The sequence below is a fragment of the Pantherophis guttatus genome, chromosome 15 (genome assembly GCF_059756535.1).
Source record: "Pantherophis guttatus breed Tessera chromosome 15, ASM5975653v1, whole genome shotgun sequence".
In the NCBI taxonomy this organism is placed as follows: Eukaryota; Metazoa; Chordata; class Lepidosauria; order Squamata; family Colubridae; genus Pantherophis; species Pantherophis guttatus.
In genome coordinates, this window is record NC_142077.1 from 2,498,935 (window position 1) to 2,522,170 (window position 23,236).

Genomic DNA, 23,236 nt, shown 5'->3' on the forward strand with positions numbered 1-23,236 from the left:
TTAAAATGGCATGTTTATTTTCTTTTCTTTGCCAACGCTAACAACCAATGAAACGACTAGTTGAATTCAGGGGATCGGAAGTCACAGACATTTATTTATAATTTTTTTGGGGGGAGGTGGGGGTGGGGTGGGGGCTCAGCAGAACTGTTTCAAAGTCACTCGTTTAAATTGCTTCCGTTTGCGGGTCAATTATTGTGGGCCCAGTTTAAACCGAGGCTGGATTTGCATCGGTCCTGAATTCGGTTTCACCGATCTTGGTCTAGAACCGCTTTTGAAAACATTGGCGAGGTTGAGAGGAAAGATTCGGATTTGAAGATCTGCAAATCTGGAAGCCCAAAAGAAAAAAAGAAAAGAAAAAAAGAAAACCCCCAAACCCCAAACCCCGGGCAAAAATGTACAACGAAATGAAAACGCTCCCGCTGTTGCAATCCTTTGCAGACGTCTGTCCTTGATATCTGGAGTCTAAGAGGAAGCGCTGCCTTTTAAATAGAAGAAACAACGTGGATGTTGGATGAAATTAAAATTTTCCTCGCTCTTTTCGTCGTGAGCTGCTCTTGGAGCTCGGAAACCACATTTCCAAAGGCAACGTGATGCTCGTGAATCGACCCAAGCGAAATTTGTTGAAATTTATTTGCAACTTTCCTGGCTGTGACGGAGAGAGAAGATCGGATGGAAGCTAACATAATGGCGGTTTAGGAAGGAAATTTAAAAATAAAAATAGGATGTACACAGTTCTAACGAACCACTGTTTATAGACATGAACGCTAGAAAATATGTTTCTCTACGAGGTTCTATTTTGTGGGATGCAAGACAGTTTGGTCTGTCTTATTTTATTTTTTTTTCCTAAAGAAGAAGAATTTTTGCAGAATGCTTGCGGATTATCGTGGCTGAAATGCTCAAGGTTTTAATCCTCCTTCAGGGAAGGCGGGGAACAAAATTTTTAGAATAACCACCACCTGATCCAGAACATCTCTAGAGGAAATTCTAAAGAAATTCCAAAGTGGGGAAAAATATAAATCTTTTTTTGCGGAGGGGTTGGGGGTTTGGAAATTTGAAAACTTCCAAGGCGAAGTTTGGCACAGCGAAACTCATGATTCTCTCGCTGGCTGAGCCGAGCTTGCCTTCGCTTTGATTTGAGATCGATGGGAGGGGATTAATTTTGGCAATCAAAACACCCTAAAAAAATCAGCTTTCTACCCAGCCCCATCGTTCTGGGCCTCTCGATTCAGAAGACACCAGGTACAGGAAGCAGTGGAAAGCGTCTGCTTCTTGAAGCCCAGGTAGAAAATTGATGGGCTGTGAAAGAAGAACGTCTGTTAGAAGACTGGGCAGTGGTCCATCCGGCACAGGAAATGTGGAATTCACGGGAAATCTCTGGAGAAAAAGTGGGGTACGATGGATGCACGTGGACCTCAGGTGAGGAGAACAACAGAGAGAGAGAGTCAACATGGTCCTTATCGCAAGAACGTCTTGGGTAGTAGGTTACCATCTTGGTCGCAGTCCTGGACAGGTGGGCTTGGGGGCTTCATGGGGAGAAGGATTGGGGTCTGGGGACAAGTGCATCTTTGATGGCTCAGCAACATGGTTTATAACATGGAGAGGGGTCAGGACAGGGTTTGGTGGGTCCTCCACTTGGCGTGTCCCTCACTGGAAGCCAACGTTCTCCCGCCTGGTGCTACGCGATGGTGAGGTCAGGTTTGGTGGGTGGGCTTGACCGATGGGGACGGGAGCTGTCCGTGGTGGGTTTCTCCTGCCCCAGGGGGTCCTTCTGCCAATCTTCCGCTTGCTGGGAGAGCTGAGAAGGCCAACGGGCGGGCACCTCGGCCTCCCGCGCTGGGATCCTGGCGGGGCCGCCTCCCTGAGCGTCTCAGAGGTGGCCAATGGCATTGAAGGTTCCTGGCTCGGAAGCGGCTCCAGCCATGTTCAACCAGGCGTCCAGGGGGTTCTGGGAGGAAGGATGGAAGGGGGTGTTCTTGGTAAGAGTCAACATCATTGCGTAAGCCTATGAAGCACAGAAGAAAACAGCACATGAAAGTGGCGGTGAACAGGAAAGAATCCGACGTCAGAATCCGCGGCCGGGATTTCCGAGATCTGGGAGGATTTGGTGATGGACGGGAGCGGAGGGGCTTCCAGCTGTTGGGGAAAGGGAGGGGTTCAGTTCCCATCACCCAAAGATAGGGAACTGTGGGCGCCGCAGGGTGCCCAGCGTGCTTGAACGCTTGTTGAAGTTGGAGAAACCTGGCTTAAATTTGCACATTTCCATGTTTGGGGCCCCGATACTCCAGGTTAGGGGCCCCTTCCTGCCCTAGTTAAAACAGAAGGTGACCACTAAGGAATCCGGCATGCAAATTTCTCTCTGTTTGCAAAGATTTGGAACTGCTTGCTACAGAAACTGGAACAGATCGGGTGGTTTTAGTTTATTTTGTTTTACTGTACATGATGATGTTGTGTTTTAATTTAATTTAAATTTAATTTGGTTGTCTACGGAAAGATAAAGGCCCCTTCGGCACCCAGAAACTCCCAAAATAAATGATCAATTCTACAGTAGGGAAGAACCGATGGGAGATTTCTTCACAGGAGAAGTGAAAGATTCCATTTTCCCAAACAACAACAACAACCCGCCCCTCCCCCGCCCCGCGAAAATCCTGAGACGTACGAGACAACATTTAGAACGAAGGCCACGGGGGGGTCTCCCTTTGCAGATTTATGTCCTTTAAAGAAAATAAATTATCGGAGTGGAATCCCCCATTTTCTTCTCAAAGGCCAGCCGGAGACGACAAAACGAGGTACAAATAAGCAGGACACCGAATCGTTAGTAAACCTTTGGCAAATTAGTTTTAAGTCACGAGAAAGACAAAGAGACATGCATGGGAACAAAAAAAAAAAAAAACGAGCCGGTTTTCTAAACAGAAAAAGAGATAGAAACGGGGTGGTGGTGGTGGTGTCTCCCCCAGTCGCCCCACCCCGACAGGAGACTTCTGTTCTGCGAAGACAAAGGCTATTTCTATTGCAGGGATGGCTAACCTTTTTGCCATCGCGTGCCAGGAGGGAGGGGCAGGGCGGAGTTGCGCACACATGTGCCCACACCCATAATTCCATGTGCCCCGCCCCCACGCATGCACGTGTGACCCCGCCCTGCTCTCCCCGCTCCTGGCACGTGATGGCCTGGTAGGCCCGTTTTTCTCTCTCACCTGGCTCCAGAGCCTCTCTTCCAGTGGGACCGGAAGTTGGCAAATGGGACGCTTTCGGCCTCCAGAGGACCTCCCGGGGGAGGGGAGAGGCTGTTTTTGCCCTCCGCAGACTCCTAGAGAGGCTCTGGAGGCTGGGGACAGCAAAAAACGGGCCTTCCGGTCCCACTGGAAATTGGCAAATGGGCCGTTTCTGGCCTCTGGAGGGCCTCCAGGGGCGTGGCGAAGGCCGTTTTCGCCCTCCCCAGACTCGCCAGGTGAGAGAGAAAAATGGGCCTTTCCCACTACCCTCCAGAGGCAGGAAACAACCTGTTTCCCTACTTCTGGCCCAGAAAGCCCCATAATCAGCTGGCCGGCACGTGCATGTGCGCTGGAGCTGAGCTCGCGTGCCCACTGATATGGCTACGTGTGCCACCTTTGGCACGCGTGCCTTAGGTTTGCCATCACGGTTCTATTGGCTTGGAAGTGGCTTCACAGGGATGCCAGTGAGGGGAGGACGTCTCAACTCTTCCACTGGGTGAGGGGTGGGGACACCCGATGAGGAGATTTTGGAGGGATGCAAGGGCGCTCCGTACCAGTCGAGTCTCCTCGAAAAAGACCCTCGAGAGAAATTAGAAAGAAAATGTCGAGCCAAGTTTAAAGCGGGAAAAGGGACGCCTCTGTGAAACTGTCAGCCGGATTCGAGCCGCAGGAAAGTTGGAAGAGGACGTGTGCTTTCGGTCTGGAGATGGAACACTGACAGGGGGATGGAAGGGGTGGGTGGGAAATTACACCTCCTTAACCTGGATGGAAATTGGAATTGCTGGCAGGGACGGGGGGGGGACAGAATGGGGTCTCGGGGATCTCAACGCTTTGGGGTTCGCAGGGAAATTTGTCGAGCCTCGCTGCGAAACTCAGGATCGAACCTACCTGGTTTTTGGCCTGCCTGAACAGAGTTTGTTTTAGTGCCTCCGAATCTAAGGTGGAATTATAGACAGCTTTAACGTCAAAAGCTTCCTCGGAGGCCTGGCGGAAGTCCAGCCCCTTCCCAAATTCCGACATCTGTTCCAAATCTAACAAGCCGGCTTCGTCCTCCTCAGTACACCTGTACCAAGCACCAGGAAGGGAGGGAGGGGAGGGAAAGCAGGGCGACCTGTTAGTTCCATCCGGCTGCAAACACACTCGGGGAGGGGTGTGTGCAGATGCCAGGAAGGGGGGGGGGGCTCCGTAGAGCCACATGCGAGACGAGGGAGGGCGAGCGACACAGACAGACAGATAGACAGGCAGGCAGATGGATGGATGACAGGTAGACAGACACAACTATAGTAGTACAAGATCGTTGAGCACGGAGTGGATGTTGGGCGTAGCGGTGTGAGCCTGGATTGTACATGGGGGCGGGGGGGGGGAGACTTCGAGTGATTCTCCGTGTCACGGAAATTCCTCCCGATCAGGCATTATCACTTGCTCAAACCGCCATGGTCCTAGAGATCTGAGGACCATGGGTCATGCATTTCTGAGGACCATGGGAACATCTTGGGAGTTGACCGGCAGCCAAAACAATTTGGCCAGCCTTTTTCCCGTGAATTTCTGGAGTTTGACGTTCTAGCCAGTCCCAAATCACTCATTCATGGGGCGTGGAATGAGAAGAGAAAAGCGAGGGTCCCCTCCCTTCCACCAAGAGAGTGGAAACCCACCTCTGGGCACGGTTAAAGCTCATGGTGAGGGACGCGGCCTCCTCTTCTTCCTCATCCTCATACCCTCCTTGTGGCTCGGCGGTGGGCGACACCGTCTCGTCTTGAGACTTCCCCGTCAGGCTGTCGTCGTCCTCCTCTTCCAGTTCATCCTCTTCCTCATCGACGTCTTCTACTTTGTCGTTTGGAAGACCGTGGGTGGCGCCGTCGGCGTTCTGGATTTCGGGCCTGGTGGAGGGAGAGCGCAAAGGTTAGAACGCAGGACGAGGGTCGACAAAGCCTTTTGAAGGCCATGTAGGAGATGACCAGGCTGAGCCCGAGGGAAGGAGGGGTCAAACGCATCATAAGTCACGCGTCCCTTCGCGCCCGCAAGAAGTCTAAGTCCAGCCAATTTCAAATGACTTTCTTATCTCCCGCTCATTTTCCTTGATTGTTAGTTGGCCGGATTCTTGTAGAGAGCTTAAACTTGCAATAAATCTTTATGCTCCTTTGAACCGCCTGAATCTCCTGATGTCTGCAGTTTGATAGGCCACCTGTTGTTGCCTTGAAGGCAATTGGATCTGGACAAGATCCAATGGAAACGTTCCTTGGGGATTGAAGAGAAATCTTCCCGTTTGGAAGGAAAGTTTGAAAGTGGACCTTTCCTTAGACTTTCTCTTGGGAGAGAATTAGAAAGGTCAGAGGCGGAGAGAATTGTACAGGGAGTCTTCGACTTACGACCACAACTGTTGCTAAGTGAGAAATTTGTTAAGTGGGTTTTGCCCCGTTTTACGGCGTTTGTTGAAAGAGTCAAATCCGCACGGAATTTGGTGAAAACTTGGTGAGGAACCCGATTGTCCGCTGAGGTTAATGAGAGGAGCGACAGCTTTCTTGGTTGATCCCCCGCCTACCTTTTCTCTGCTAAAGCCGTCGATTGGTTCATCTCGCTATTGGCAATAAAGTTTCTGATTTCAGAGAAATAGGCATCTTCTTTCTCGTCTAAAAGTGCTTGGTGTTCCGATTCGGAGGCGGGCGAAGATGCATTGTTCCCCAAGTGGTTTGTAATGACTCCGGCATGCTGGCTTACTGGAAGAGGAGGGGGAGGAAGAGAAGGAGAAGCAGGAGGAGGAGGAGAAGAAAAGGAGGAGGAGAAGCAGGAGGAGGAAGAAGGAGGAGGAGGAGAAGCGGGGAGGAGGAGAGGGGGAAAGGAGAAGAAGGAGGAGGAGGAGGAGGGAGGAAGAAGAAGAAGAAGGAGAAGAAGGAGAAGAAGAAGAAAAAAAAAGAAAAAAGAGGAGGAAGGAGAAGAAGAGGAGGAGAAGCGGGGAGGAGAAGAAAGAAGAAGAAGAAGAAGAAGAAGAAGAAGAAGAAGAAGAAGAAGAAGAAGAAGAAGAGGAGGAGGAGGAGGAGGAGGAGGAGGAGGAGGAGGAGGAGGAGGGAGGAGGAGGACGGAGAGGAGGAGGAGAAGGAGAAGAAGAAGAAGAGGAGGAAGAGGAAGAAGAAAGAAAGAAAAAGGAGATGGAGGAGGAGGTGGTAGAGGGACGAGGAAAAGGCAGAAAAGGAGGAGGAGGAGGAAGAAGAAGAAAAAGAAGAAGAAGAAGAAGAAAAAGAAAAAAAGGAGGAGGAAGGAGAAGAAGAGGAGGAGAAGGGAGGAGGAGGAAGGAGGAGGAAGGAGGAGGAGAAGAATGGGGAGGAGAAGAAAAAGAGAAGGAAGAGGAGGAAAAGAAGGAGAACGGGAAGGAGGAGGAGGAGGAGCAGGAGGAAGAAGAGAAGGAGGAAGTTAAATACTGAAGATAGACATGGACATTTTAATGCATGATGGCACCAGGGGAGGTGATGAGCTTCCATCCTCCTTGGTGTTGGTTGATTAGACTAGAATCTCAGCAGAACCACAAAGGACCGGAGACGTCAAGAATCTTCTTGACTAGTCTAGGATGATAGGAAAAGTGGGGGTGGGTGGGTGGGGGAGCTGGACTAGATGACCTTGAAGGAAACTTCCAATCTTATGATTCCCTTGGTAACTTATGAGGAATGTTGATGACGGGGGGGGGGGGTGGATATATTCCTATCGATTTACGGGAGATATTAACTCCAGCCAGGCAATGGTTCGGTGGCTGAAATTTTGGCAACGTCTCCTTTAACATTTCGACAATCTCGTTAAAGAAGACTCGTGGGGATGCAGGAAGATACTTTGGGGTAGGAAAAAAAAAAGGAGGGAGGAGATCGGACAGGTGTAAATCTTTTTCTAAGGTGGTCACCATTTTTTTTAAAAAAAATCTTGGAGACCCGTTCCACCTGTGTGAAGTTGTGCATTGTTAAAATTTAGGGTTGTTTAAAAAAGAAAAGAAAAGAAAAGAAAAAGCTAGAGCGCTCAACCGCAACCCTATCGGAGAAAGGAAAGCGATGGTCCCTGTGCGGGCGCCGAGCCGAAAACTTCGTTTACCTGGAACGTTTTCGTGCTCGTGTTTTTTCAAGTGTCGGTCCAGGTTGGTCTGCTGGCCGAAGCATCGATTGCAGAGGTGACATTTGAAGGGTTTCTCTTTGTTGTGGATATTCCGGACGTGACGCTGGAGGTTGGACGAGATGCTGAACGAGCGGTCGCAATATTTACACCTGGAAGCGGGGGAGAAAGGTGGGGGGGAAGGAAGAGAGAGAAAAAGGATGGGGGGGGGAATACGTGTTGTGGTCAAATCTCCTTTCCTGCCACCCTATTAAATGTCGTCTTGTTTAAAAGACACCCCCCCCTCCCCAGGGGTGTGGGAAAAGGAGGATTTAAAGGAAAACTTAAGGAAGGGCTGCAGTTCCTCTGAGTTTGCTCAAGAGGGCGGCATTGAGATGCGTAAAGAGGGGATTAAAAATTGCAGGCAGAAGCCAGGGGGCTTTGAAACGCAGACCAATCCTATTAAATTTTACACTTTTCTCTCTCTCTCTTTTTTCTTCCTTTGTGTTTTTTCCCCTTTCTTTTCTTTTTCCTTCCTTCCCTTTTTCTTTTTTCTTATTCTTCCTTCCTTCCCTCTCTTCCCTCTTTCCTCCCTCTCCCCCTCTCCCTTCTTTCAGTTTTCCTTTTTTCCTTTTTTCTCCTGCATTCCTTTCCTCCTTCTTCCTTTTTCCTCCTCCTTTTCTTTCCCCTTCCTTCTCTTCTTTATTTGATTCTTCCCTCTCTTCCCTCCTTCTTTCCCTTCTTTCAGTTTTCCCCTTTTCTCTATTCTTTTTTCTTTTTCTTCTCTATTCTTTCTTCCCCCTCCTTTCTTTTTTCTCCTCCTTTTCTCCTTTTCTCCTCCTTTTCTTTCCCCTTCCTTCCCTTTTTCTCCTTTTTATTCTTCCTTCCCTCTCTTTCATCCCTCTCTCTGTCCAATACCCTTCTTTCACTTTCCCTTTTTTCCTCTTTCCTTTTTTCTTCTGCATGCCCTTTCCCTTCTTCCTTTTTCCTTCACTTTCCCTGTCTTTCCTTATATCCCTTTCTTTAACCTCCCTCCCTCCGTTCTGTCTGTCTCTGTCTGTCTGTCTGTCTGTCTTTGTCTTTCTCTCTGACTTTCTGTCTTTCTCTGTCTCTCTGACTTTCTCTCTCTCTCTCTCTGTCTTTCTTTCTCTCTCTCTCTGTTCTCTGTCTCTCTCTCTCTGACTTTCTCTCTCTCTCTCTCCATGTCTGTCTCCGTCTGTCTGTCTGTCTGTCTGTCTGTCTGTCTGTCTCTCTCTCTGGCATTCATTCATTCATTCTTTTTTTCTCTCTCTCTCTCTGTCTCTCTGTCAGGGTGCTACATTATGCAGACGGCGCATACTTTCCAACTGTGCCAAAGTTAGAAACGCAAGCAGCTCTCCAAAAAATATCTTTATTATTTTTGGAATCGGCAGAGATACCTTTCCGAAACTCCTGTCCCAAAGGGGTTTTTTGGGGGTATGTGAGTGGAATGAGCTCATAATCTGAGAAATGAGAAAGGTTTACTGTGCCAAATATTACCTCCTCCTTAAAAAGAATATTGCCCATGGCTTAAGATGGTCCCATAAATCCCCCATATTTTCTCCCCCCCCATCTTCTCCTGCATCTCTTTTGTTCTCTGACAATACTTTTTTTCCTGTTTTTTTGCATACAAAAACGGCTCAAGGGAATTGGGTTAGAGTTAGCTTCAGAAATCCTATCTCGGTTTTAATCGGTGGCCAAGGCAAACAGACAATCAAATTCAAAAACCGAGTTTTTCAGTTATTCTTATTTTTTTTTTTTTGTAAATACGGGCCTCCTGTGTGGAACGGTGGCATCCGCCTTGGTTCGGGTGGTGCAAATCCAGAATTAGATTTTAATTTTACCCAGCAATTACGTATAAGCCATTTCTATAACAATAAGCCTGCCTAATTTACAAAAAAACAGAATTGAAGTTTCATTATTCTTTTTTTTTTTTTTCCCTCGTTGCAAACGCAAAAAATCCGGAAGCAGTTTCGAACCGGAGACAAAAATATAATCCTTCTGGTGATCCACTCCACAAAATGTGTATTTTTTTTTTTTTAAAACTCACCGGTAAGGCTGCTCCCCTGTGTGTGTTCGGAGATGTCTGGTTAGATTGGCTGAACGCGGAAAGATTTTACCACAGTATCTAGAAAGCCAAAAAAAAAAAAAAAGAAAGAAAGAAAGAAAGAAAAAAGAAATCAACCTTTTTTCCCCCCATTGTCGATTGGAAAAGTCCCTTGAGGTCATCGAGTCTGATTGAGGGTTGCCCATCGGGGAAAAAAAAAACAGAAATAGAATAAACAGAGTTGGAAGGGACCTTGGAGGTCTTCTAGTCCAACCCCCTGCTTAGGCAGAAAATCCTACACCACTTCAGACAAAGGGTTATCCAGACTCTTCTTAAAAGCTTCCAGCGTTGGAGCATTCGTAACTTCTAGTGGCAAGTCGTTCCACTGATAAATTGTTCTCACTGTCAGGAAATTTCTCCTGTTCTAGGTTGCAAGGAGAATGAGAAGACACTGAATGATCTAGGGTTGTCTTCTCCTTACAGCTTTGTGTCTCTGAGTGTGTCCCATTTATGGTCTGGTATCTACACACACACACACACATATACACATACACACACTTCCCTTTTTTGGTACCTGCAAGTGTAACGTTCTTTGCCCTTGCGCAAAATGGGATCCGATAAGGTGGGAGGGGGCGACCGGAAGTTGAACGGGTGGTGAGGGAGGGGAGGCAAGGAAGCCCCCCCGGCATCTGTCTTCATGGCAGCAAAACTTTCCAGTTTCTCCGTCATGGTTTCTATGGCGGACATCTAAAAGGAGGAAAAAGAAAAAAGAAAAAGGAATAAAACCATCGTTTGGCCAAGTTTCACAAGGCTACACTTTGGGGCTAATGTTTGGAAATTTGGGGGTAAGAAATTGAGGGTGTCATAGAAGGGGTTTTAGAGATCATCTAGCCTGACTGTTCATTAACCCTTAATCCGTAGACTGCATTAACAGAGGGACAAAATCAAGATCACGGGAAGTGTTAATACCGCTTTATTCTTCTTCTCCTTCTCCTCCTCTTCCTCCTCCTTTTCTTCTTCTCCTCCTCCATCATCTTTCTTCTCTCCTCTCCCTTCTTCTTCTCTTCCTCCTCCTCCTCCCTCTTCTCCTTCTCTCTTTCTCCTCTTCCTCCTCCTCTTCCTCCTCCTTTCTTCTTCTTTCTTCTTCTTCTTCTCCTTCTCCTCCTCCTCCTTTTATTATTATTATTCTCCTGCTCCTCCTCCTTCTCCTCCTTCCTCTTCTCCTTCTCCTGCTCCTTCTCCATCTTCCTTCTGTCCTCCTCCTCCTCCTCCTTTCTTTTCCTCCTCCTCTCCTCCTCCTCCTCTCCCTCTCCCACCTCCTCCTTCTCCTCCTCCTCCCCCATCTTCCTCCTTATCATCCTCATCACATCCTTGTCTTCTTCATCACATCCTCATCCTCCTCATTGGCATGGTTCATCACACGGTCAACCAGATGTTGTATATTGGAAGACTGCTATCATGTCGCGCCTGGGTCCTTCTCTTCACTAAACTGAACACACCCAGTTCCTGCAACCTGTTCTTCGTATGTTTTAGCCTAATCCTCTTTGTGGCTCTTCTCTGCACTCTTTCCAGAGTCTCAACATCATTTTTATTTCATGGGGACCAAAATTGGATGCAGGATTCCAAGCGTGGCCTTAGAAAGAAGAAAGGAGGAAGAGGAGGAGGAGGAGGAGAAGGAAAAGCAGCAGAAGAAGAAGAAGGGAGAGGAGGAGGAGGAGAGAAGGAAGATGGAGAAGGAGCAGGAGAAGGAGAAGGGGAAGAAGGAGGAGGAGATGAAGAAGAAGAAGAAGAAAAGAAGGAGAAGGAGAAAAAGAAGAAAGGAGGAGGAAGAGAAGAAGAAGGGAGAGGAGGAGGAGGAGAGAAGGAAGATGGAGAAGGAGCAGGAGAAGGAGAAGGGGAAGGGGAAGAAGGAGGAGGAAGAGAAGAAGAAGAAAAGAAGGAGAAGGAGAAAAAGAAGAAAGGAGGAGAAAGAGAAGAAGAAGAAGGGAGAGGAGGAGGAGAGAAGGAAGATGGAGAAGGAGCAGGAGAAGGAGAAGGGGAAGAAGGAGGAGGAGAAGAAGAAGAAGAAAAGGAGAAGGAGAAAAAGAAGAAGAAAGGAGGAGGAAGAGAAGAAGAAGGAGGGAGAGGAGGAGGAGAGAAGAAAGATGATGGAGGAGGAAGAGTAGGGAGGAGGAGGAGGAGGAAGACTGCCACGCAATGAGGATGCTATTCTAGGCTCTCACTTCTCCCTGTCAGTTCTCTCTGTCAACATGGGGTGGAGGTGGGGGATCATTTTTATCTCCCTTCTCCCCCCCCCCGTCGCCCCAGCCTGAGCTCGGCATGGGTGGCTCTCTTTCTCCGCAGCCGTGAAGAATTATCAGCTGTGCCGTCGGAGCCATGATTCTCCCCTATTCTGACCCACACAAACACAGGATCTTCCTGGCCGGCCTGATCTCATGGCCGGGCCCATTGAAAAAGGAAAAATGGAGGGAAGTTATTAAGCAAACTTTCCAGCCCGAAGAAAACAATGAAGCCCCTAAGTTTAGCCTGGAAAACAGCCGTTCCCAAAAGATTCAGAACCGCTACTCTTAAAAAAAAATAAAATAAAATAATAAAATTTAAAAAAAACGGGGAGCCTGGCCAGCGCGGAAACAATGAGAGCCACTCTGGAAACAAAAACCCTCCAAAATTGGCCGAGATGGACACAAAAGATTTGGACTGGGTTTTCGGGCTTTAAAACGGACACCCTGGAGGTGGTGTCACCAGTGAAAGTTACCCTGGCAGGACATCCAGGTTTGTTTGTTTCCCCGCCCCCGCTCCCCCCTCCCCCGGACGAAGGAAGTGTCTACCCCTTGTCCCATTCTCTGGAAAGGGACAGGTTTCCTTCAAGCCTGATATCATTTCCCCTCTTCCTGGCTTTCTTTTGAAAAACGAGGGTGGCCGTTGGAAGCACGGCTGCAAGGCTTTTGAGCTTCTCGCATGACGTTCTCCCGCCAGGGCAAGAGATCTTGGGAGATTCTGGAATTGTTGTCTGCACTTATGGGGTCCGTCCGGTCATAATTCCTAAAAACGCCAGCCAGCCGGAGTCAAACGCTTCTCCTTAGTCATCTGAATCTGGTGATTCCTCTTTCTTCACCGTGAAGTTCACTCCAATCCGCTCCAATCCCCAAAGTCATCGCCTCTCAATTTCCTGATCGGAGCGAGGCAGGAGAAGCCGGATGGAGGAAGGGTCTTCTTTGAGCCTTGGGTGAACTCAACGGCGGGGGAGCTGTGACGTGGTTAACAAAGCCACGGCTCGGCCCAGCGAGCCAACTCGTTCTCGGCTTGTGTCTGAGCTGGTTGGCCGAAGACTGAGATCAGGGGTGAAATGCTACTGGTTCGGACTGGTTCACCCGAACCGGTAGTAAAAAAATGCTACTGGTTTGAGCGAACCGGTATTTCTGATGATCAGCTGAGCCTCGTGATTTATATTTGCTAGAAAGCAGGATATCCTGCTTCCCCCCTCGCTATTCTACTTACCCTTTGCAGACTCAGAAACGGCGTCTTAATCCTCCTTTTTCAGCACTGCACGGTAGCGCCTGCGATGCGCCTGTGTGCAAAGCGCACGCAAAGCGAACTGGTGGTGGGAGACTTCAGAGCATTTCACCCCAGACTGAGATGTTTGAAGGCTAAAATGTGTGCTTCCTCGGTGGTGGAGCCTTTCATGGTAGATCAAAGTCTCTGGAACTTTGGGGAGCAACGTGTTTGCACGCGGAGCTCTCCGAGGTGCTGAAAACCGGTTTCTTTTGATAAGACAACCTGGTTGCCAGGATGATGACTCTACTCAACTCTGAGCAGATGCCAACCTTCTCAGGTAGACCAGACAAGAAGCAAGACAGATTCTACTTTATTGTGAGGCCAAGTTAATACTGTGTTTCCCCCCAAATATGACTGGGTCTTATATTAATTTTTGCTCCAAAAGACGCATTATGCTCTACACACTATTTTCTGGTTAGATGTTACTTTGGGGGAAATACAGTACTAAATGCCTCCATTTGCTGATAAGCTTAACTGGGGATTATTTTTGGGGTAGGGCTTATATTACGAGCATCCTGAAAAATCATGCTAGGCCTTATTTTCCGGTTGGGTTTTATTTTGGGGGAAACAGGGTAAAATCTTGCAAGAACGTGTGTCTCTTTTTACAGCGTGATGCGTTAGGCAGGATCCTTTCTGAGTTTCTTTCTCGGCCCGTTATGCAGTGGTGGGCTCCCCGTGCCCTTATCTGATTGTTCCCTAGGCGGCATCTCTTCCTCCCCTTCTCCCAAGGGCCATTAAATCAGAAGACTGAGCTTCTGCTCACACACACAACTGATCACGCTTCGTGCAGCTGGTTTAGTTTGATTAACTTTTGAGGAAGAAGCTTAAAGTCTCGGGTGGATTTCTAAGGGCATTTTATCAGTTTTGTGGTTCAAAACGCTGCCTAGTTCAGAACCCGTTTGGGCATTACGAAGGCTGTTAGAGGACACTGGCCATCCAATGTTTCTTGGTCTTACCTGAGGATGGAAAAGCAATGGGGAAGGCCGCAGGTATTTCTCCTTTAGTGCTCCAACTGAGTCAGCCACCTTCCGCTTCTCCACCCTGCTGGACAACAAGACAGAGGGTTACATACCTCACAGAAGAAAATTCAGAATCTCCTTTGTATACTTGTTGAAAAAGGAGGAGAATGTAGTCTAATTATTGTATTTCCTTTGAGGAAACACGGGCTATCAATTGCATTAACAGAGGGATACAATCAAATGCTCCATCCATCATACAGCTGAAGGCTAAGCAGTCCCTTATCTGACCATGTCTCTAGGTAGCATCTCTTCTCTCCACCTCTCGAGGGCATTCACACATACAATTGCACCAGTAGTGGGATTCAATTTTTTTTACTAATAGTTCTGTGGGTGTGGCGTGGCAGGCGTGGCAGGGGAAGGATACTGCAAAATCCCCATTCCCTCCCCACCCCACTAACCTGCTTTCCGGCTCCATTCTCCTGTGCAGGGCAACAAAAGAAGTCCCAGCTGATCAGCTGAGACTCGGGAGGCAGCGAATAGATCGGGCGCGGGGCCAGCCAGAGGCGGTATTTGCAGGTTCTCTGAACTACTCAAAATTTCCGCTACCGGTTTGCCAGAACCGGTCAGAACTGGCTGAATACCACCTCTGAATTACACACTTCGCAATGCGGCCATCACCCCTTTTGCTGCCTGATAAATTACAAAGGTTCTTCCCTAATTTTCTTTCCCTACCTGTTATGCATCTGTGGGCTGGGCCCGGGGTCAGCAACCCGGGGCTCTGGAGCCGCATGTGGCTCTTTCATTCTTCTGCTGCGGCTCTCTGTGGCTGGTTGGCTCCACAATTGATAGGGCTTTTGGTTAGGACAGGTAGAGGAAAAAGGATGCCGCACTAGGAAGAGACTCTATGGTGGGGGAACCAACTTGCAGTTGGCAGAGGAAAAAGGATGCCGTGCTAGGAGGAGACTCTATGGTGGGGGAACCAGACTTCCGGTCAGCTCCAGAATTGAATGGGGACTTCTGTTTAGGACCTTTGTGGTTCTTTGAGTGTTTAAGGTTGCCGACCCTTGGGCTAGGGCCTCTCTTATCTGACCATTCCTAGCCAGCATCTCTTTCCTCCGTCCCTCAAGGTCTTTCCCACACGCCCTCACAACAACAACAATAACACCATCAAGGCTGAGAATGTTAATACCTGTAGATGGGGTCCATGAAGAAAGGAGAGGGCTTAGCGTAATGCAGGGAAGGTTGAGGGAGCATCTGAGCTTGATTCATCTTGGGGACTCCGTCGCCGGCCACCATCTTCCTCTCACCGTAGACGTGGTTCTTCCGGGGATCCCGACTCCCGTGATGACTGGCCCGGATGCGGCTGCTGATGGTGAGATCCAGAGGCTGTTCCTCGCCGGTGTGACGGGTGGGGAGGACTTGGGCCGCTTTGCTTTCTTTCGGCTTGGTGGTGAGGTCGAAGGGCGACTCTGAGCAGGGCCCACCGATTTTGTGCAGGTCCCGGGGCGACTTTGGTTCGGCTTTGACCAGCAAACTGTGATTGAGAGTCCGCTCCGTGAATGGGTAAACCGAGTGGGAGAAGTTGGGAAGGAACTGGAATGGGAACATGGAATGATAGGGAAGGGTCCCCATTTTTTTCTCCTGCATACCCATAAACCCGGGCCCAAAGTACTTTTCGGCAATGGAAGCGATGGCCTTGATGGAATCATTCGTGGCCCCCATCATCGGCAGCAGCTGATCCTCGGGGGGAGGGAAGAACGTGTGCTGGGAGTAGAAGATGGGGAGGTCGCTTGTGCTGTTGGCGGAACTGGTGGGGACCGAACCGCTGCCAAAATCCGGCTTGGTCTCCCCGGGTTTACTTTTCTCCTTCGTTTTCTCTCTCTCGCTCTCCGCATCGCTCTCTAAGTCCGACCCGGTGCCGGTGGTGGTCTCCAGGTCGGTGCCCGTCGTGGTGTTGATGTCCTCGAAGTCGCTGGCATCCGACAGGTCGCTAGTCCTGGCTTTGAGCTTCTCCAAGTAGGAGTTCCCCAAAGGGGTGCTGTTGAACCTCTCCTCCACATGTAGCGGGTGGCTGCTGTTGCCGACGGCGGACATCAGCGGGAGCGGGGAGTGGCCCAGAGGGCTGGGGAGCTTGGCCTCTTGGGTGTGGTTGATGGGGCTCTTGAGCAGGGGCGTGGGGGGCAAGAGAGGAGGCCTGGGGTACAGCGAGGGAGGGAAGATTCCTGGGAACCCGGGGGCGAGAGCTGGGAACGCAGGGGGAGCAGGCGAGAACGGAATTGCTCCCGGGTGCGGCCGGGAGGGGAAGTAGTCGCCGAAGCCGAGTCCGGTATGATTGAGGTTGGGCGATGTCTTAGACTTGTCCATCAAGGAACTGGGCGTCAGAGGCAAACCTGGTGCGAAAAGGCCTCCGGGGTTATAGTGGTTCTTGCCTTCGCAGAACCGCCGGTGTTTGTTGAGCGAGGAGGTGGTGCTGAACATCTGGCCGCAGTCCTTGCACTTGATCTGAGTCCGGCAGTCGGCGTGCATGCGCTTGTGTCTGCAGAGGTTGGAGAACTGCGTGTAGGATTTGTGGCAGACCTCGCCTAAAGCATCAACAGAAACCAAAAGACCAAAACCCAGTATGAAATTAATATGAAAGAACGGGTCGGGTGCGAGAGAAAGCGGGCGTTCTTGGTATTTTAACGGGAGGAGGGGGTGGGTGGGAAAAAAAGAAGAAGAGAGGAAGTGGGGAACCGTTTTTAAACCGACGCGGACCAAATGGTTGCCCTGGGATGAAGCCGAGCCGGAGACGTGGACGACGGGACACCGCAAAACCAAAGGACGTGGGATTTATTTGAAAGGTGTGCAGGTAATCCTCGACTTACGACCACAACTGAGCTCCAAAATTTTGTATTGCTAAGTGAGAAGTTCATTCGGTGAGTTTGGCCACATATTACGACCTTTCCTGCCACGGTTGTTAAGCGAAACACTGCAGTTATTGAGTAATATGGTCATTAAGCAGCCTTCCCATCGACTTGGCTTGTTGGAAGATTGCAAAAGGGGTGTCAGCCTTGAAGCTGGCCTGATTGAGGCTATTTTGGAGCTTCAGTGTTGCCACACTGGAGCTGAGGGATAAGGAGGGGGGGAAATAGAGATACTTTCTCTTGGGAACCAAAGAGAACAAAATACTTTCTCTTGGGAACCAAGGACATTCCTGCAGGTGCTCGGAAGGAGGGGACTGGAGTCACCTGGCAACTGGACAGTATCCTGATTGGACCACGTGACTGTTTGTTTTGAGAAAGTAGTAAAAAAACTTTTACTTTTAATTTAGGTGAAAACCGCGGGAATAATCAGAGTCAGCTTTCACCAGCCTGTGCCAATATGACATATCCAATAAATTTATTATTATGAGGAATTTACCTGCCTCAGAATTTTGTTTGCTACGAGAACCCTGGCAAGGGGATCATGTGGCCCCGGGACACTGCAACCGTCCTAAGTACCCGCCAGTTGCCAAGCATTTGAATTTTGATCGTGTGTTCGTGGGGATGCGGCAAAAACGGTTATACGTCACATTTTTTCCAATGCTGTTGTAAGTTTGAACAGGTCCCTGAATGAACTGTTGTAAGTCGAGGACTACCTGTATGCAGATCTGCGGCCTCTCTGGATTCACTCCCTTCCATTCAACCGTTACCCCGTCGTAAAGGGGGGCAGCCAATCAATCGGATTGATGAACCAACCAACCAACCAACATCGAGGGGATTTTGGGGGCGCAAGGCAGTGGCTGAGGCAACTTACATATGAAAGGCTTCACAGTGCTGTGGATGTGTTTGTGCTGTTTGAGGCCGGAAGAAGTGGCGAAAGTCTTCCCGCAGTCCGGACAAGCGTGCGCCCGCGCGCCGACGTGCTGGGAGCGGATGTGCCTTTGGAGGTTGCTGGGGTCGGTGAAAACCTGAGGGGGCGGCAAACAAACACCAAACAAAAACGCTTCCTGAGCTTCCAAAGTAAAGACAAAAACGCCGTTTTTCTCGTAGGGAATTTGGTGTGTGTTTTGTGTGCGTTTTGTGTTGATTCGATCTGACAGCATAACCTTGGGAGACAGGAGGGAGAGCTGCACCCGTAGTTCGGTTGTTTTTTTTGACTGTCGTGGCACGATGCTCGACTCCGTTTCTTAGCCGAGGGAGCCGGCCGGCATTGTCCAAAGACGATTTCTAATGGTCGTGTCGCCGGTGTGGCTATACGCCGAAGGGCAGGGAATCAATCAATCAGAATAGAGCTGGTAGGGGCCTTGGAGGTCATCTAGTCCAACCACCCACTCAAGCAGGAGACCCTGTACCATTTCAGACCAGTGACTGCCCAGTCTCTTCTTCAAAACCTCCACTGATGGAGCACCCACAATTGTCCTCACTGTTAGGAAGTTTCTCCTTAATCCGGTGGGAAGTGGTACCTATTGATCTACTTGCATTTGCATGCTTTCAAACTTTAATATTGGGTACTTGCCGGACTACCTCCTACCGGCCTCCCACCGCCCAAGTGCGCTCACATAGGACTGCCCTCCTCCGGGTCCCATCGGCCAGACAGTGTCGGCTGGCGGCCCCCAGGATGAGGGCGTTCTCTGTGGTCGCACCGACCCTCTGGAATGGTTTACCCACCGGCCCCCGACCTCCGCACCTTCCGCGCCGACCTAAAGACATGGCTCTTTCAGCAAATTCCCTGATCTGCCGTGCATTTTAATTTGAGGGATTTGGGGCTTTTAAATCGGATTTTAACATTTTAATTCTATTTATTCTATTTGTTTTATTCGGTGAACCACCCCGAGTCTCTTGGGAGAAGGACGGCATATAAATATGACAATAAATAAATAAATAAATAAATATGTATCAGTGTATGACCCTAAACCCGCCTTTATTCCTTCTTCTTTATAGGTCTGGGGTCCACTCTTTTGCCCGCCCAAAGCGTTTTACAGCTAGGACAGCCTGCAAAAATTCAAACCCTAAACAAGGTAAAGTTTTTTCCGTTTCAGGTGAGTCGAATTCTAGGAAACGGTGCTCATCAGCCAGAGTTTTCTGAAAGATCCTTTCATGGTGACGTGGCCGGCATGGCTGTACGCCCAAAGGCACACAGAATGCTGTTTCTTCCCCCACCGAAGTGGTACCTATTGATCTACTCGCGTTTGCACGCTTTCGAACGGCTCGGTGGGCAGTCATGCAAAAGGCATCGTTCGCAACCCGCAGAAGGAAAAGGGGCGTGAGAAGTATCTCAGAAGAGACCTTCCCTAGCTGTGTGGAAAGTAAAGGAGGGGAGGGGCACTTCCAGGTTCTGTTACTGTAACCTCACAATAAAGGTTGTGTTAATATTCATGGTTTCCAGTCTGGTCTACCTTGAAGGATTGACGGAGAGAGAAAGAGGGAGAGGGAGAGAGAGAGGGGCAGAGGAAGAGAGGGAGATGAAGAGGGAGAGTGGGAGAGGGAGAGGGAGAGAAAGAGAGGGAGAGAGAGAGAGAGGGAGATGGAGAGAGGGAGAGAGAGAGGGGGCAGAGGAAGAGAGGAAGAGGGAGAGAGGGAGACGGAGAGAAGAAGAGGGAGATGAAGAGGGAGAAAAAGAGAAAGAGAGGGAGAGAGGGAGAGGGGCAGAGAAAGAGAGGGAGAGGGAGAGGGAGATGGAGAGAAGGAGAGGGAGATGGAGAGGGAGAGAAAGAGAGGGAGAGGGAGAGGGAGAGGGAGATAGGGAGAGAAAGAGAAAGAGAGGGAGAGAGAGGGAGCAAAGGAAGAGAGGGAGATGGAGAGGGAGAGAGGGAGGGAGAGGGAGAGGGAGAGGGAGAGGGAGAGGGAGAGAGAAGCCATTTGACCATTGGCCTTTGGGCCAACCAACCTTTGGGCAGTCTTCACAAGGGCCCGCCCACCCCGAAGGCCGTACCTTCACGCAATTTTCGCACTCGAATCTCTTGCCGCTGTCATGCGACATCTGGTGACGGATCAAGTTGGATTTCCAGTTGAAGGCCTTGGGACATTGGTCACACTTGTATTCCCTTTCTTCCGTGTGGATGATCATGTGCTGTTCCAAGCTGTGGGAGAAGGACGGACGGAAAATAACCGAGTTTGGATGGGGCCTTGGAGGTCTTCTAGTCCAACCCCCTTGCAAAAGTTGCAAAAGACTGGTCTTTTGGGGGTGTCACCATCACCCGAACACCGAAGATTTTAGGCCAGTATTTTTCAACCCTACCGGCTGGGGAATTCTGGGAGTTGGAGTCCACCCCCTCTGAAACACCGATCTTTGGGGCTGCCCCCATCACCTGTACTTGTTCGGAAACATCCTTTCACAGTCTTTGCATTCGTGGGCTTGGTCGTCCTCCATGCCTTCCTGCTTGATCTCCTCGGTCAGGGACTCGTACAGAGAGCCGACGGCGTGACAGGAGTACTTCTTATGCCGCCTCATCTCCATTTTGGACTGGAAGAGCTCGTCGCAGTCCTCGCAACGGAATGTGTGAACGTCTGCGGATAAAGCAGAGACCCCCACGGTTACCGGCCACGATGCTGAAGGGTCGGAGGTCACCCAGAGCCTCGATTTAATAAAAATATTTAAATATAATATATATATATAAAAAATTAAAATCTCGGGTGTTTTCCCGTGTCATTATAAATAAGTTGGTTATTATGACGCGGGAAAACACCCGAGATTTTAATTTTTTGCGTATGCACACCCGCGAAAACTTAAGAAGACATATATATATAAAATATTTGTGGAGAATCTATCGGAATCAAACTCGTTGACGGACTGGTGCGATTCTCAAGCAGAGATCTTGCAAATCTTCTCGATTTTGGTGACTTTAAGCCACCTGGACTTCAACTCCCAGAATTCCCCAGCCAGCTGTCTGGGGAATTCTGGGAGTTGAAGTCCACACGGACTTAAAGCTACACAGGCCGTCGATTCATTTAGTGACCGTTCGAAGTTACAGTGGCATTGGGGGAAAAAAAGGTGACTTAGGACCGTTTTTCACACATATGACCGTTACAGCATCCTTGTGGTCACGTGATCAAAATTCAGACATCACTGACTCGTATTTATGACGGTCTCAGTGTCCTGGGGTCACATGATCCCAATTTGCAACTGTCGGAGCAGTGAAGTTGATGGGGAAGCTGGATTCGCTTCACCACCTTGACAATTGCATTGATTCACTTAACAACGTTGGGGAGAAAGATCGTAAAACGGGGCCCTTTACAACTGTCTCGCTTAGCGACGGAAATTTTTGGCTGTAAATCGAGGATTACCTCTATATACATACATACATACATACATCTTAAAACCTAACTCTTTCAATCGACATGAGGACGCTGGAAAAAGACTTATATATCCTATTAAAGAGCAATCCGCAATTTTTATTCACTATTTTTTCTACTGTGGCTTCCCTCAACCAAACTAAAACTAAATTTTAACGTACATTAAAACTAAATTTTAACGTACGTTAAATGGAGGCGGTTTTTTTTAATGTAAATTTCTCCGACGACGTTGTCGGTCGTACGAATTTTCCTAGACATAGAGGGTTTTTAATGGAAAACTCTTTGGGGGTACAGGATTTTGTTTCCCCTCCACTAAAAGTCTCTTTAAAAATTAAAAATGATAAATTAAAACGGACTCTGCCTTATTCAAATGCCAGCCTGAGAAGGCCTTTTCTCAAATCGGATCAATGGGATCGCGAATTATATTTCCCTTCCTGCAGATTTTTTGATGGGGAAAGGGGCCATCAATTGAGCTTAGACGATCACTCCAGACCAGTCGTGGGATTCAGCCGGTTCGTATCGGTTCAGGCGAACCGATTGTAGCAACCTGACTTGGGCGCGATCTATATCGCCGTGATTTTGATGCCGCACGCCTGCGTGGACGGCCTGCGCGAGTGAATTGCCGTGTCGTTTGACATTGCACGCGTGTGAGGACGGAGCGGGCGAGCGAATCACCATGTTTTGTGATGCCGCACGCATCTGCGGATAGCGCATGGACGCATTTCTTTGGATACAATTCTGAGAGCTGAGGATCCTGGCGTGGCAACCAAAATCCTGCCCCTTCAATTCTTTGCTTTAAAAGAAAGTGTTGTGCAGAAGGAGCTCTGTGTGTGTGCGTGTGTGTGTTTCCTCTAACGCACACAATAAATTATTCCAGTCAAGGTCAAACGAATTAAAAAGAAGGGCAGCTATTATTAAGTTCACAAGGCAGCATCCTGACACAAGGGCCAAGCCAAACAATTCATTTCCCCGCTGTAAATTTTCCGGGAGAACAAAGTTAGTTTTAAATTCTTTTCTTCTTCTTCTTCTTTTTTTTTTCTCTCCTTCTGTTTGCCATGCAGTTTATTGTGGTTTTTTTTCCCTCTCTCTCCCTTTCTCCAGTTTGTTTGGCAATGAAAATTTCACGCTTTCTCGAACGGGGTGAGCACGAGGGTTGACTTAAACCCTTCAACCCTATGTGATTTTTTTTGTGTGTACGAGTGTGTGGGTGAGCACAGGGGTGTGTTTGCGTCTGTGCAATGCCCCCTCCCCAAATTGAACTGTGTGGAAGTCTGACTTTCCGAGAGAGAAATTTGCAAAAGTTTTTCAAACTTTTAAAAGTTTGAAAGCCAGAAGGGTTTGGTTCAAAAGCAGGCTTAAAAGCTTCAAATGATATTTAATACTCATTTCTTTTTTGGGGGGGTATGGGGGTGCTCCTATGTAGGTAGTTCTTGATTTACAGCAGTTTTGTTTAGCGACCGTTCAAAAAATATGGAAAAAAAATATGACGCAGGGCCGTTTTTTCAGACTTACGACCGTTGTACCATCCCCGATCAAAATTTGGAGGCTCGACAATTGGTTCGTATTTATGACGGTTGCAGTGTCCCCGGGGGCACGCGATCCCCTTTTGCGATGAGCAGAGTCAGTGGGGAAGCCCAATTCACTTAACAACTGTGTGACTAACTTAACAACTGTTGAGATTCGCTTAACAACGGGGCCAAGAATGCAGTCAAAGTTCAGAAGACTCGTATTAGTCGGCCTCCTGCACCACGGTGGGGGAGGGGTGCATTTTTGCCCTCCCCAGGCTCCGGAGGCTTTTCCTGAGCCTCCGGGAGGGCAAAAATGGCCTCCCCAGGCTCCGGAGGCCCATTTCTGGCCTCCCAAACTTCCGGTAGGCCCGTTTTTCACCCTACCTAAGCCTCTGTGCGCACCCTGCACTTATCTGCATCCAAAACGGGCCACGTGAGGACTCCTGGGAGGGGAGGGGTTGGGTGGGCGGGGCCAACCAGGAGTGGGATTGGGGGGGGGTTCTCCGAACTGCACAGAATCTTAGCTAGAGGTTCTCCCGAACCCCTGCGAACTCCCAGCAGCCCACTGCGGCCTATATCACTGTGTTTTTTGATGTGGATGGCGCGTGTGAGCGAATTCCCG

At 49.1% G+C, this 23,236-nt stretch overlaps 1 protein-coding gene across 5 annotated transcripts in view; it reads right to left on the reverse strand.

Moving 5' to 3' along the window:
- PRDM16 (PR/SET domain 16) overlaps positions 1 to 23,236 on the reverse strand; it is a 321,687-nt gene continuing 298,451 nt past the window's right edge. For 2 of the 5 annotated variants that reach the window (XM_087879280.1, XM_087879281.1), the window contains exons 6-17: positions 20,122 to 20,320; positions 19,746 to 19,893; positions 17,628 to 17,781; positions 15,043 to 16,435; positions 13,851 to 13,938; positions 9,914 to 10,086; positions 9,343 to 9,420; positions 7,278 to 7,447; positions 5,749 to 5,923; positions 4,862 to 5,086; positions 4,098 to 4,272; positions 1 to 2,002 (exon numbers count right to left, since the gene is read on the reverse strand). In XM_087879280.1, coding sequence (XP_087735406.1) covers positions 1,868 to 2,002; positions 4,098 to 4,272; positions 4,862 to 5,086; positions 5,749 to 5,923; positions 7,278 to 7,447; positions 9,343 to 9,420; positions 9,914 to 10,086; positions 13,851 to 13,938; positions 15,043 to 16,435; positions 17,628 to 17,781; positions 19,746 to 19,893; positions 20,122 to 20,320 — 3,113 coding nt within the window. In that variant the 3' untranslated portion in view covers positions 1 to 1,867. The remainder of the gene's footprint in view (positions 2,003 to 4,097; positions 4,273 to 4,861; positions 5,087 to 5,748; positions 5,924 to 7,277; positions 7,448 to 9,342; positions 9,421 to 9,913; positions 10,087 to 13,850; positions 13,939 to 15,042; positions 16,436 to 17,627; positions 17,782 to 19,745; positions 19,894 to 20,121; positions 20,321 to 23,236) is intronic. The other 3 variants (XM_087879283.1, XM_087879284.1, XM_087879282.1) reach the window with 2 other exon arrangements.